The following is a 14,329-nucleotide window of genomic DNA, read 5'->3' as shown; positions in this document are numbered from 1 at the left end:
GGTCATGGTGGGAGCAGTCTGTCATTCCCTTGCAAATGATAAGCTTGGAGCAAAGGGTAGATGTTCTGTTCTGCCAGTCGCCAACTGCATTAGAGTCTTTGGGATCACTTATAAAACTACAAAGCCTTAATGAGCAATGGCAGGCGCTCCACCCCATCTAAGGACAACACTCTTGGGCATCAGTGAAAGGAATTGCACTAATTTGAAAAAACCTTAGCTTGGGGGAACAGTGCTGGCTATGTATGCTGCTAGTGCCCCAAGGCACCTAGCCTTGGAGCAGCTTCATCTTTCCAGCTGTCCTGGAAACTGGCTCTCAAGAACCAGTTGTTGTCCAGTTTTTAGCAGATCATTTTTGTTAATTCAAGTAGCTGATATATGTAGTTGTGTTACCGTTTGTAAAATTTCAAAAATGAAAATTGTTTCCTGTGTTCTTTTTACATTGGGCAGCAAATTTTACAGCAGAGGTGTTTAACTTGTTGCCCTGATAGCATGTGTTTCTGGATTAATCAGTGCCACCCAACCAGCCCAAATGAGTAGGAATGCTGTGGCCACAGGTCACCCACTCTTGCTTTAAATGAAGCTGGTTTGTGATGTCTAATAAAAATCCCTTAAGGTTGCTTGATTGATTGGTGGGTTCTGCTCTGTCATGCAAGTGTTTTACTTGCACTTGGGAATTTCCAGCTCATAATAGATTGGGTAGCCCTGGGCTCTTCCTTTGTAAACTTGCCAGTTCTTGGTATTGCTTTATAAATCTCTTGACATAGTTGCAAGCAGAGAGGGGTGTATGTGTACGTTTATCTGTGTGGATTGGTGGCCTTCTCCTTACACCACCAGCTAAATTTGAAAAGGTGTGTCTCCCCACCCCACTGTACCACACCCTATAATCCTGAATAAAATTTTGATTCAGCATTAAGGGTTAAGTAGTAAGGGCTTTTGAGAAAGTGTACACAGGGTGTATGTGGAAGTACTGCCTTAGTAGTTCTCCATTTTACTTGGCTTGGAAAAAAGTAAAATGTAGTTCAACTATGGACTAATTTGGAATTTTGAAAATGTGTATGCCACATGAGAAGTTCAACAATAAACATGGCTCCTTTTATTTATTATATCACAGCCCCTTTTATTAAGAAAAGAAAAAGGTTAGCCCATGGAGCTAAAATTGCTTTTTTATTTCTTTCACTTCAGCTCTTCATGGCAGCACAGAAAGAATATTTTGAGAGCTGGGATTTTATGCTGACCCTTTCATTGTCAAAACCGAGTGCTAGGGAATGGGGTTTTGATAAAATACTGAGAGGAAAGGTTAGATCTAAAAAAAATGATCCTGTATTCCTAATCCCTTTTCCTTCTAGCTGCAGTTCTTCTGTTTCAGAATTTAACGGGAAGCCATTACCAGCAGCCAGAGTGTTAATATTGGTATTTGAGGAAAAATGGATGGAATAACAGATGCAACGCCTGTGACTCAAACACAGCTACTGTACCACAGAAAAATCAAAGGTTTTACACCACCACCCCTCCATCCAGACAAGCAAAATGCATTATCATGTGACACCTTCCAGATTGGCAAAAGCAGTAGTGGGCATGTATAGTGGGTGGTTAGAGCCTGTAACGAGCCCTATGTGTCAGATGGGGAGCTGTGCATGGCCCTATTCAATCCTCAGCCCCCCCCCCCTTTCCCACACTTGCACTAAACAGAAGAAAACCCACACATATTTTATTCAAAACTGACTTTATTAAAGTGCAACTGAGGGCTAGGGGCATGGGGTCTTACAACAAAGCGCCATCAGCAGAGGAAAAATACATACCCCTTCAGTTTATGAACAGTAGATGAGGGAGTTGGTAACTCCTTTTTAACACTGGAAATAGCAAGTTTTTTTAATTCATCAAATGGCACAAAAGGCTTCAGACAGTAATTTTGAAAATGCTGTACTTGCATAAGGAATTAGAAAAATACAGTTCCTTGAACACTTAACTGATTTGCATGTCACATCAGTATTTCAGAATGCAAATTTGCTTATTGAAAATCAACCAATTGTTTTAGGAATTCACTAGAAACAAACACATTTTCCCCCTAATACCTTTAGCCATAAAATGCTTTTGTATGAACAGGATTGAAATAGGCTTTTAACCCATATGCTGATGAGTTGCTTTTACAGTTTTGGAGTTCTATAGAGGGGCTAAATTGTGGTTTGTTACGGTATATAGCCTTTTGTTTATCTCATCTCTTTTGCTCTCACAATCAAAATCCATAATCTTTTAGAGTGCAACCAAGCTTCAATCTCTTCCACCATGACTTAAAGCATTATCAGAGGTAAAATAGGTTCTACTTAATGAGCAATGTCTGAAAGTCTGCATTAGTAACAGTTTATACTGCTAGGACAGTTCCTAGACAAAATTTGCTTTAAGTCCTCATGATCACTATAGACCAGGCACCCCCAAACTGCAGCCCTCCAGATGTTTTGGCCTACAACTCCCATGATCCCTAGCTAACAGGACCAGTGGTCAGGGATGATGGGAATTGTAGTCCAAAACATCTGGAGGGACGAGGTTTGGGGGTGCCTGGTATAGACAGTAGTTAGGGGGCATCACTTAAGGAATAACAATGTAATCACATTCAACTTTAGAAATAAAAGAGTTCTGGGGGCTGATATATGAAGTATTTGCAAGTTACACATTATTTTCTGGACTGAGTTTCAAGTCAAACCCACACAAACCTGCTTTCCTTTAGCCGCAACTTAATAGAAATGCTGCAAGAATAACCTCCCCCCTGTTGCAACTAGCTTCTGGGAAACATAGTTTTTACGGTACCTGCTGCAGTTTTGGTATGCAGCATATAAAACATGGTCTCCCTGAAGCTTCCCTGCTGCTACCAAACAAGACTGCTACAGCGCCAGAAATTAGTCCAGGAGTGGGTGAGTGGGAATCAATTTTAGATTTACTGAGATAAAAGCCCAGCTACTTCCTGCTTTTGTTTTCTTCTTATTTCAGCCAACTATAATACAAGCCACAGGGAGCAACACACCTATCACCCCTAAGAGAGGTGGTCAAATTAGACTGAATCTGCTGATTGCTGCCATGTTGCTTGCCTGGACAGGAAAGAGGTTTTCAATGGCAGTCACCTGCCCCTGCCCATTCAATTTAAAAAAAAAATTTGGTGGGGGAGGCTGAGAGAGGACGGCAGCCACACTGTTGTCTGAACAATGTGCATTTGTGGCTTGGTTTGTATGGTACAGTCTAATAATTTTAGGTGTTCCAATGCAGACTCGTAGACCACCCTGCTCATAGATAGCACAGTATATAAATGGGTACCTCTAGGTGACATAATTTCACATGCAATGCATTTTTAAAAGTCCACCAATATGAATGTTACTGCTAACACAACAGTTCATGATTTATCCTAAATATTTTATTGTTTGCAGCTCCAAAAACCATAGAGACTCCAGCCTGTTGCCCGTGCTATATGAACATTAACCCTGAGAAGTACTGTTGCCAGAGTACAGAATGTTAGTTATTAATTTATAAACAGACTAGCCCTTCTCTAGTGATGCTTCAAGAAAAGCTGTGAAATAACACTGCTTCAAAGCATCCATTTCACTGCTAAAAACAAAATTCATCTGAACCAACTAAATAAATGTATGACTTTATATCACAGAATAAGAGAAATTATAGTACGAGACACCTTTACCAAGTCCTATTTCATCTTGAAGCCCTAATAGCTTCAGAGGAGAGTATCTCCCCCCCCCCCATTTCAGAAATCTACATAAAATAGAACAGATTATTACTGGTCAATGGTTGAAAGTGGCAGTTCACAGTTCTACACCCTTTAATCGTTCATCTAACATTCTTTTTAGCATTTCGAAACTAGCGAAATTAACAGGTGAAGAATACCAATCTACAGTTGCCCATTGTCTCTCTTGCTCAACCCCGGGCCAAACACATGACCGTAGTATTGAAAAAAGAAAAACAGTACCTGTTTATCCTAATTGATTTGTAGTGCCTGCTAGAAAAATGAGAGTTTGTATTGGCAATAGCCCTAGCAGATAAGGGAGGAGCTTATTTCAAAGTATGCATAACTCATATTTAAGGGGGTATGTAGTGGAGAAAGAAGAGTTTTGCAAATATTTACACAGAGGAAGCAACATCCATTTAAAACCATCAAATTTATTGAGAGCTATAAACCATTCCCATCTATTATCAGTTGAATTGGCCTAATACTAGTGTATCTCTAAATACTGAGAACCCAAAATGGTACTATTGAGCTATATTAACTCTTGCAACAATGCTAATATCTAACGACGTGGCAGCTATGATTTATTTTACCTTGCTCCAGCATGGGAAGTTTTTTTCCAAAGGCTTTTTGGAGCTATAGCTCAAGAATACTCACTATTGGACAATAGGGCTACAAAACAGAAAGCAGGCAAATATAAAAAAGGGAAACCGTTAAAGCCCACTGGAATACACTGAGGCACTTTATTCTGGAAAATGGGTAACAAAGACAGCACTAGAAAAAAAGCATTGGAAATTACCTAACCAGCAACTCCCAACTGCCATGGCAAAGTTCCCATCCTGCTGAATCAAAAAGCAAAAATTCCTATATGGTTAGAGGACACTTCACATACAACATTTGTAGGTGTGCATGTAATGTGGGAAGATAAACCCTTGTTTGCAGAAACTATGTACAGTATTATACATGCATACTCACCAGGGAGGCGAGATTGGCAGTGGCTTTCTCTCAAATAGAAAACTGATAGTAAACCCAGGCTTTCTACCACAATGTGTGGATACTTCCTCCCAACTTCACAATCATTAGAACCAAACCCTCATGAACTTGGCTACTGTGCTAAAACTACGGCTGACTGCAATTACTTTTGCCATCATGAGAAATCCTGGATGCCCCAAACAATCAAGTGACCATTATAGTCAGATGGAAGACAGTTTTATGGTAAACAGGAATGCAGACTGTCATAGTGGCAACTATCACTCATTAAATGTATATCAAAACTACACTGAACAATGGGGCCTGCCCAGTGAAGTTTCAGGAGTAAATAGCAATTATAGCAACATGAAATAAGTAATAATAAATTTGAGTTTTTGAAAGGTGAATGGATTAAAAATGAAACACCTCCTTACTTTCCCTTTAAGTTGCATCTACTTAATTACCTACCTGTACCTGCATCACATACACTGAGATCTGTAGCAATTTGCTACATGGTGTATTTATAAATTCTAGGAATGGCTACCAGATGCTTCCTGAGGGAAAAGAGCATATTCTATTTACAAGCACATCCCTAAAATGAATTGAAATTATTGTTTGTTTTTAAGAAGCAATTGAGCCTTAAGAATTTTTGCAACAAAAAAGTTCAACACAGGTCATAATGAATATGTTGCCAAGACATTGCCTCCAAAATGTAACACTTGTTAACACAAGCATTGAAGAAGATCACCACTGCCACATGATGAGTATACATGTGATAATTTGAAATGATGATTCTTTTATTTATAATACATGAATGGAAAAGTTCAGCCTACAAATGTTGTTGAAGGGAATCTTAGGAATTTCCTGATCATCTGTTCTGCAGAGGGTAACTGGAAAAGGCAGCTATGGCAAGGAACTAGAGAAAAACACTACTCAACACTTTCACATTCCTAAATAGCACTATAGTAAAGAGGTACCTGATTGCCAGACAGGTAATCATATCCAATTAGTACACTGAGGGGGGGAGGGATTCATTCAGCATCCTTTGGTTAGCAGAATAACGAGGGGGGAAATTTGAATATGTCTACTATAGTGGAGCTTGGATATTTTAAAAAGTTTGGGAAAGGTCGTCTTTTTTTTTTTACTTTTGATTTATACACCATCTCAGCATTTTCAGTACATCTCTAGCCCAAACAAGCTGCAGCAATCGCTTGAAGGACACAAGAGCTTTCACTCCACAGAGCTAGCAAACACCAACAGAGTAGTAATATTTAAATTTTGTTTCCATCACACACACAGCACCAAACACTAATAAGACATATCTTATTTCATTCCTCTTGGGTAGAAATTATAGCTGGCTGGATTAAAAATAAACTTTCCACAGGCAGCTATTATCTGGTAAGTTTACATGACTTACTGGCTTTCCGGTCACCATTCACTCTACAGCCCAAAACCAGACAAACAACTGGGAGGGACAGCACAATGCTTCAGTTGAACTACATGAACTCATTTCTTTGAAGACCTTGTGCTTGGCTTTTTATCAGTGGTCAAGGTCAATTTAAGGCTAAGCGTCTTTTACTCTTTAATTTGTGCAAACACAACAGGGAAAAGATGTCCAAAGCAGGTGCTTATATTTTGACTTTGCAAGTGGTGCCACTTGCAAACACTAATCCTGCATGGGAGACTATTGCTTTACCCACCCAACATTAAAGAGCTTTAAGAATTTCATTAAATATATATGAGGGGGTAGAAAAGGTATAAAGCAAAGAGGTATTGAATAAGCACTAACCCACTGGGGTTTAAAAGAGATCTGGAAGGTCAAGAGGAGCTGTGCAATACCTGAGGAAGCCGAGACAAAAGAGCTACCAACCTCATGCTACAGGATTGAAGAGCCTCTCATTCAAGAGGTGAAGGGGGAACCAAGAAGCTGCAAGAGCAGCTATGGAAGGGAAATCTCCAGGGATAACAACAAACTTTCCTTTTCCCCTGGAATGTTCTGTGCCGGTTTCCAGTGTATAAGCATCCCCATTTCTCAGCTATACATACATATTAAATGTGCAGGGTTTTTCAAAATGACACCCCTATATGTTAAACAGGAAGATCCGATACCAATCCAGTAAAAACATGATTGTCCCCAGGCTAAGCCTTATAGTGTACCCTTGCCCCATCACCCTTTTTGCTACATGAATTTCCCATTAACAGCAGGCACCACACCCTCAGCCAATGCAACTAAGTGTAGATTCAGGCGCTACCTCCTTGAGGAGAGGCGTTCACTACTTCTTCCTCAATGCTAGTGCTACACCTACTGCCACAGCTAGGATGGCCACTGCAGCTGCCCCACCATATAGTAGAATTGATTTGCCTTCTGGTAAGAGGATGGGTTTCTCCTCTCCAGCAGGGGTCTTCTCATCCTTTTCTTCAGAATAGCTTCCCTTTCTGGCCTTTATTTCTTCTTCTGGAGGCAGTATTCTTTCAGGTTTGGGGGTAGCTTTTTCTTCTGACTGAGTTAATTGCTGGACAGGTTTACTCAAGGCTGGAGCATCAGGTTCTGGCAGCAGCACCTCTTTCCCCTCTTTCTGGTGTTCCGTATGGGAAGGTGCAGAGGAGCTTGGCTTTTTAAGAGACACAATTTCAGCTTCTGGCTCCAGCAATGCAGTTGGAGGTTCTGGGGAAGCAGACTTTGCAGTGTCAGCATGCAAGACCACTTCTGACACCACTGTTTCCTCAACCCCCTCTGGTATCTCCTCCTTTTCAACATGAACAATATCAGAGTTTGAAGAGTTATTCTCACTCCTTTCTTCCCCACCTCCATTGCTGTCCAAACTCTTCACTTCTTCAGGATCCATAGCCACTTGTTGCCAAGACTCAGGCCCCAACGAGACAGGTAAGCTCTCAGTATGCCAACTCTGACTAGCTGACAAAGAAACTGGCAAGCTCTCTGACTGCCAAGATGTTGTCACTGTGGGTGACTCAGGAGGGCTCACCTGGCCTGAGTTGTCACTAGTTAGGATGTAGATGTCATTGCTGTCTTCAGCAATTATTCCGTGGTACTCCTCTTCTTCAGAATCCAAACTAAAAACAGTACCCTAGAAGAAAAATGCACATAATCAACAAAGTTAACAGCACGTAATTTTACATGATACAACCACATTACAGAAGAATTGGAAATACGGGTAATTAACTTTTTCTAAAGGAGCATGGTAGCCTTAATTTAGAACCACCAAGAGAAAGTATAATTGCTACATATAGTTGAACAGCCAATGGATACAACAGGTTTCCATCAGAGTGCAGGTGCATGCAATTATTGGGGGGGGGGAGGCAACAAAACTTTAATACAGTGGTGCCTCGCTAGACAAAATTAATTTGTTCCAAGGGTCCATTCGTGTAACGAATTTTTCGTCTAGCGAGTCCCGGTTTCCCATAGGAATGCATTGAAACTTAATCAATGCGTTCCTATGGGCTCCGGGGGACTGGCGGCGGGGAAGGCAGGCAGGCAGGCAGGCGCTTGCTCTCTTGCCTGCCTGCCTTCCCCACCGCATGTCACACGAAGATCGGAGGGCGCTGCTTGCCAGGGCTTGTCAACCCCGGCAAACAGCGCCCGCCGATCTTCGGCTCTGTCCCCCGATGCGCTACGGCTTGGGAGAAGCAGGCAGGGAGACGGCAACAGCCTGCAGCTTCCCGGGCTGTTGCCATCTCCCTGCCTGCTTCCCCGAGCCGAAGCGCCCGGGTGACGGAGCCGAATTGTGGCGCTGCAAGGGGGAGGCAAACAGCAAAAAAAAACCTTCTTCCTCCCCTTCTTCCCGCTGCCGCCAAGCCAGTCCCTGAGCCGAGGTGCGGCGCGGGAGGGGGCTTTTCGCCGTTTGCCTCCCCCTTGGGGGAACGCAAACTGTGAAAAGCCTCCGCTGCTGACTGGCTTGGCGGTGGTGGGAAGAAGGGGAGGAATTCCTCCCCTTCCCGCTGCCGCCAAGCCAGTCCCTGAGCCGAAGTGCGGCGCGGGAGGGGGCTTTTCGCCATTTGCCTCCCCCTTAGCTCAAAAGCCCCCCCCCCGCGCCGCAATTCGGCTCCGTCCCCTGGGTGCTTCAGCTCAGGGAAGCAGGCAGGGAGATGGCAACAGCCTTCCCCAAGCAGCACCCGCCGATCTTCCGCTGTCAGCGCCTCTCAGCTGATCTTCCTTTGCCTTCTTCCCTTGCTACAGCTGGTTCCCCTTTTGCTAGATGAATGCCCTGATTTTTTGATCAGAGGTTTTTATGGCCACGCTTCGCACGACGAAGCGGTGGCCATAGAAAACCTCGTCGTATAGCGAGGCAACCTCCGATCAGAAAATCCTTTCATTAAGCGAAATTTTCGTCTAGCAGGGCATTCGTCTAGCGAGGCACCACTGTATTTAAAAGAGGGTTGCGTATTGTTGAAGCTAAGTATTGAACAGTAATTGTCTTCTGTCGGGTTTGAGATGAAAGTATTGTACTTGGATATGGGATTCAGATCTCCACTCACCCTAACCTATTTCACAGGACTGTTATGAGCATAACACATGAATCTGATGTACATTATTTCACAATACACATGCAGCCAATCAGAAGCTGCCTCCTTGGTTCTCGAACGTTTTGGAAGTTGAACGGACTTCCAGGACAGATTCCGTTTGACTTCCAAGGTATGACTAGTTCTGTAGCAATCTCTCACATACTCTATAGTGGGTGTTGATTCAATTAGGAAAGTGCCTCACCCATAGACATAACACAATTCCTTCATAACTTATAAAAATTCAAAGCCTATTTGAATTAATCGAACTATATATATATGTGTGTATATATATATATATATATATATATATATATATATATATATATATATATAATCTGGTATCTGTTTAGAGAGATAATGTTAATATACAAAGAATATTGGAGCATTGCTAACCAGAACCACTCATGCATCCTTCAAGCAAAGCTCTCAGAGCTTCTGTTGATGGCTGCCTTTCACAACTATCCATCTGTGCTAATGGAATGTGGCACATGTAGAAAGCTGCATCAGGGGCTGGACTGCCGCCACACAGAAAGTAATTACTCAGTAAATCCCCATCTTTCCGTGCTGATCAAGCTGTCTCATGAGCTCAGGAGCTTTATGGTGAAGAGTACATGTTATTCTGCTATGAATTGTTCCCACTCCTCTGCCCTCTTCATAGCTCCAGGCTAGCTTGCACTATTCACCCTTGCTTCAGCACCAGAGTCATGTAAAACAAAAATCAGAACACACAGCACTGTAATATAATAGAAGACAGGCCCTCCCATCAGACGTTTGTGATACTCTAATCAAGAATGACCCTGCATCAGAAAGCCAAAGGGATATTGAGAAGAGATCTGCACAGCTAGCAGCAAAGAAGTTTTGCCAACGAAGATATTTTAGTAGGTTTTAAAAAATAAAATAAAAACAAGTAGAGTATGTTTTAAAATAAATCAATACTAAGAAATAATAAAAAATGTGTTAGGCACCAGAGGCCTAACTTCTGAAATATTAGTTCTAGAGAGTTGGGTTCAATTAATATTACTCCCAGTGTCATTTCGCTTATATTGTTTCATATAGTTTCATACTGTACACCTTAACCTTATTGGCCCTGTATTTTACTTAAGTGAGGACACAAAACTTGCCCAGGGAAGGTCATTCTACAAATACTGTTTCTGCAAAACAATTTTGCTAATTTTTGAAGACAGACACTCCAATGCAATTATCTAGGCAGTTTCATTAAATAATCTAGTATCTGACTTGAAAGATTATGCCTCAAGATGAATAGCATTAAGCTGTGTATACTTCTCATTGTAAGTTGCCTTATAACAAGTCAGATCATTGGGTCCATCTTTCTTAGTACTGTTGACACTGACTTGCTTTTACACGCAGAACATGTGCTCTACCAATGAGTTACAGCCCTTCCCCAACAATGAGTGGAATTCTCAGTTACATCTAGCCAGCAATACTACTCAAATAGATTTCTTAGCTTCATAAAGGAAAGTTGTTGTTACCTCCATTTCAGCACAAACTGCACCAGAGGCTACAGAATCCTTTTATCTGCACCACATGATCCACAGAACAGGCTATTTTATTCCATTTGAGGTGTTATACTAAATCTTCATACATCAACAGTGCTGTTCTTATCTGAAGGTCACACAAAGGTCTTCAGAGTGCAGTTTAACAGCTTTCAAATGTGCCAGGAATTAGCAGTTAAAAAAAGAAATAATGGAAAAGATAGAGCCATGGAATATTAAGTAGCAATGAAGGAAAAGACATCTTAGACAATCTCAAATTTGAGAGGGCAGGCTCCTGAAGAGGCTGGCTTTCCAAGCTCGGGGTGGTGGGGAGAAGAAAACCCATTCCCCTAGGTGTCAGCTGAAGGAGTAGGAACAACCTCAATAGGAGGAAGAAATCCACACTATGGAAGGGGTTGAGACACAGAAGAGTGTAAGTGTGTGGGATAGCAGGCACTGAGGAAGGTGGGTGAAGCTGTCTCTAGCATGCAGTGAAGCAAGAGAGTGCTGAAGGTTATGGAGTCTTCTCTAAGCCCAACCTTAAAGGTAAAGGGACCCCTGACCATTAGGTCCAGTCGTGACCGACTCTGGGGTTGCGCGCTCATCTCACATTATTGGCCGAGGGAGCCGGTGTATAGCTTCCAGGTCATGTGGCCAGCATGACAAAGCCGCTTCTGGCAAACCAGAGCAGCACATGGAAACGCCGTTTACCTTCCCGCTGTAGCGGTTCCTATTTATCTACTTGCATTTTGACGTGCTTTCGAACTGCTAGGTTGGCAGGAGCTGGGACCAAGCAACGGGAGCTCACCCCGTCACAGGGATTCGAACCGCCGACCTTCTGATCAGCAAGCCCTAGGTTCAGTGGTTTAACCACAGCGCCACCTGGGTCCTAAGCCCAACCTTACTTTGTCCTAATAGGATTCTTATGCTTTTTATTCACTGTCCTGAGTGTTGGATATAGGAACAGGTTACAAATATAAACAAATTTAAACTGCATATGCAGGATCCCAATGATTTGTTTTAGTATTTCAAAACAGTCAAGAGTAAAAATGCTAAGTATCAGATCTAAAATTAATCAGTGACATTACCCATGCTGCTAAAAACAAACACTTGCTCATTTCACTTAGAAAAGCATACAAAAAGACACAGGAACTCTCATTCCAGGAGCAGTTAGTCTGTGCAAGCAACACTAACCTATTAAATAGGACCTCCCCTTGTCAAATACAGTGTTATGTACTACATATTACAGTCCACAATATTCCATTTTCAGGCAGAGAGGAGAAGTTAAGAAGTAAGTATCTAAAACAGGAATTGTTATCTAATACTGAAATCTACAGTAGACTCCTTTATAAAAGTCAATAATGTCCCACAAGCCTACAAATCTCCAGCTAGCATTTATTGATATATCCCTTGCAGCATTTATTATTTTCAAATTACACCATCCATTATGTTATCCTGGATTCCATTATTTCACTTCTGTAAGCAAGTGAAGTCTGAATAAAGATATCATACATTCTTTTACTCTCTTACAAAACACACTCTCCAACAAAACATGCTGCTATTTTAATACATTGCCTACAGATTTCTGCCTTGTCATCCAGAGTCAAATCTTGGAATAAAGAACCAGACAATTTTGTTTTTTCACTGAAAGTATGCCACTATTAACGTTTGTTCTTATACCTCTACGCATCAGAGTCTAAAACACAGCTACTTAACACCATCTTCAGTTTTAGAAACTGAACAACTACTTTACACTTCTAAAGACAACAATGCCAAGACTGAAAATAAAACCCAGAGTAAAGCACTAGGGGAAGTAGCCTGCTTTCCGTATCTTTTTATAAACTCAATCGCAATTGCAATTGCAAGGAAAGCAATACTTTAGATTTTAATTGTGCATTGCAGCTTCTAGTTCGTTTTTTACAAGTCAAATGGATGTGCAAGTTTCCAAAGGCACTTAACTATACTTTCATGCAGATATTATTAAAGTAGCACAAGCCACAAGCATGTAAACTGGTGACAAAGCAGAATAACAACTTTTAAGCAAAAACAGTCATCCTTATTCTTCTCAGATCTCCCACAAGTCCTTTTCAATATGGATGAAACACTGGAAATTAGGACAAGGTTGACACTTTTAAAGCATAATTATACTACTTCAGTAGTAAAGTCTTACCCAAACTGACTGTTCTTACTCTGCACTTTTCCAAGAGAAGCTTCTGATGCAGCAGACACAGCAAACAGAGGGAGAGAGAGTGAACAGAGAAAGGGGAGGGAGTATGCGCACTGCACATCAATTTGTGCCCTAATACAGCTTCAGGGCAAGCTGTGGAGCTAAGCTGCTGCCAAATTAGAATGAACGTTTTTTGTTTTGACCCAGTGGAAAACATGAAACCATTCTATGACTCTTCTGGTTTCCATCAACAATGTCTAGAGAGCAAGCTATATCTACAAAAATGCTCAGAGCTAGATCTCTGCCTCTTATGATTAAAGAAGTACACTGCTACCTTGAAAGTGAATTCAATGCAAACCAATCTACTGCCTTACAAGAAGTAAAGCGAAAGTATATATTCTGCATTGCTCTTATAATCCTTTCCAAGTTCAGTAACCAACAACATTGCATGACTCTGTTTCTTTTAGATCAGAAGCTATTGCTTACATATGCAAAACTTTATGAGAACTTAGAAATTGCAACTGCACTTTGATTCTTCCTGATATCATTGAAATTACTACAAAAGCAGACTTAATGCAGATTTCACTGAAGAACGTTACTCATTACTCACTGCTCACACTCAAAATGTGTGCAACACACCTTCTCATTAGAAAAGGAAAAGCAACATAGGAAAAAATGTCTGGAAACCATCAGAACAATGAAAAGGAGGACATTACCTTTTTTAATGTGCTACGATTAACTTTTATAGTCTTACAACATAATCCTATGCAGGTTTATTTAGAAACAAGCCCAACTGAGTTCTATGGGGCTGATTCCCAGAACCAATCTTCTCTTAAAGGTTGCCATTTCTGCAAAAATCGTCCAAATATCAGGAAATCTACTCTTGACTGAGTACACAATGATGGCACTGGGTGATGAATCCAATATTAAGATTCTAAATATTCAGTTTGTAGTATCTTATTGCTCCAAGTGTGTTCCATGTTGCATGAGTATTTTTTACTTCAGTCTAGATATTTTCCTAGTCTACAAAATAGCTCATTAGGTCTGGATTATTTCCACTTACTAGAGCTCCTGAGGCTGTACCATTTTTGCCACTGCCTCCTCTGTAGAAAGACTTGATGTTTTCACAAAGCTCTAAATCTATAGAAAAGATGGATCTTCCCAATACTATTTGTGACTTTCTTTAATGACTAATGGAACACAGAGAGTTAGACACTCTTAACTAATCCATTCCTTGCCTCTGCTGGAGTAGCTGAACATTTAAGTGATTTTAGTCTTTAAACAGCTTTTAAGCTATCTCCTACCCCAATACACATTGTTTCTTCTTCCTTGGACAGGTTCACCATGACTGGAAATTTAGGAGGTTTAGCTGAACCTTTCACATTGGGATTAAGCAGCTCAGGGGCAGGACCACAGATAATTCTCCTGTTCTGCTGCACTACCATTAGTGAAGAGCAG

At 41.2% G+C, this 14,329-nt stretch overlaps 1 protein-coding gene across 5 annotated transcripts in view; it reads right to left on the bottom strand.

Annotated features, from left to right (window-relative positions):
* Positions 1-5: 5 nt before the first annotated feature.
* BCL2L13 (BCL2 like 13) overlaps positions 6-14,329 on the bottom strand; it is a 42,723-nt gene continuing 28,399 nt past the window's right edge. For all 5 annotated transcript variants that reach the window (XM_035127151.2, XM_060280007.1, XM_035127154.2 and 2 more), the window contains exon 7: positions 6-7,776. In XM_035127151.2, coding sequence (XP_034983042.2) covers positions 6,964-7,776 — 813 coding nt within the window. In that variant the 3' untranslated portion in view covers positions 6-6,963. The remainder of the gene's footprint in view (positions 7,777-14,329) is intronic.

Source organism: Zootoca vivipara, chromosome 10 (genome assembly GCF_963506605.1).
Source record: "Zootoca vivipara chromosome 10, rZooViv1.1, whole genome shotgun sequence".
Lineage (NCBI taxonomy): Eukaryota > Metazoa > Chordata > Lepidosauria > Squamata > Lacertidae > Zootoca > Zootoca vivipara.
The sequence above is the reverse complement of the archived record's forward strand: the minus strand, read 5'-3'. Positions and strand labels throughout refer to the sequence as shown.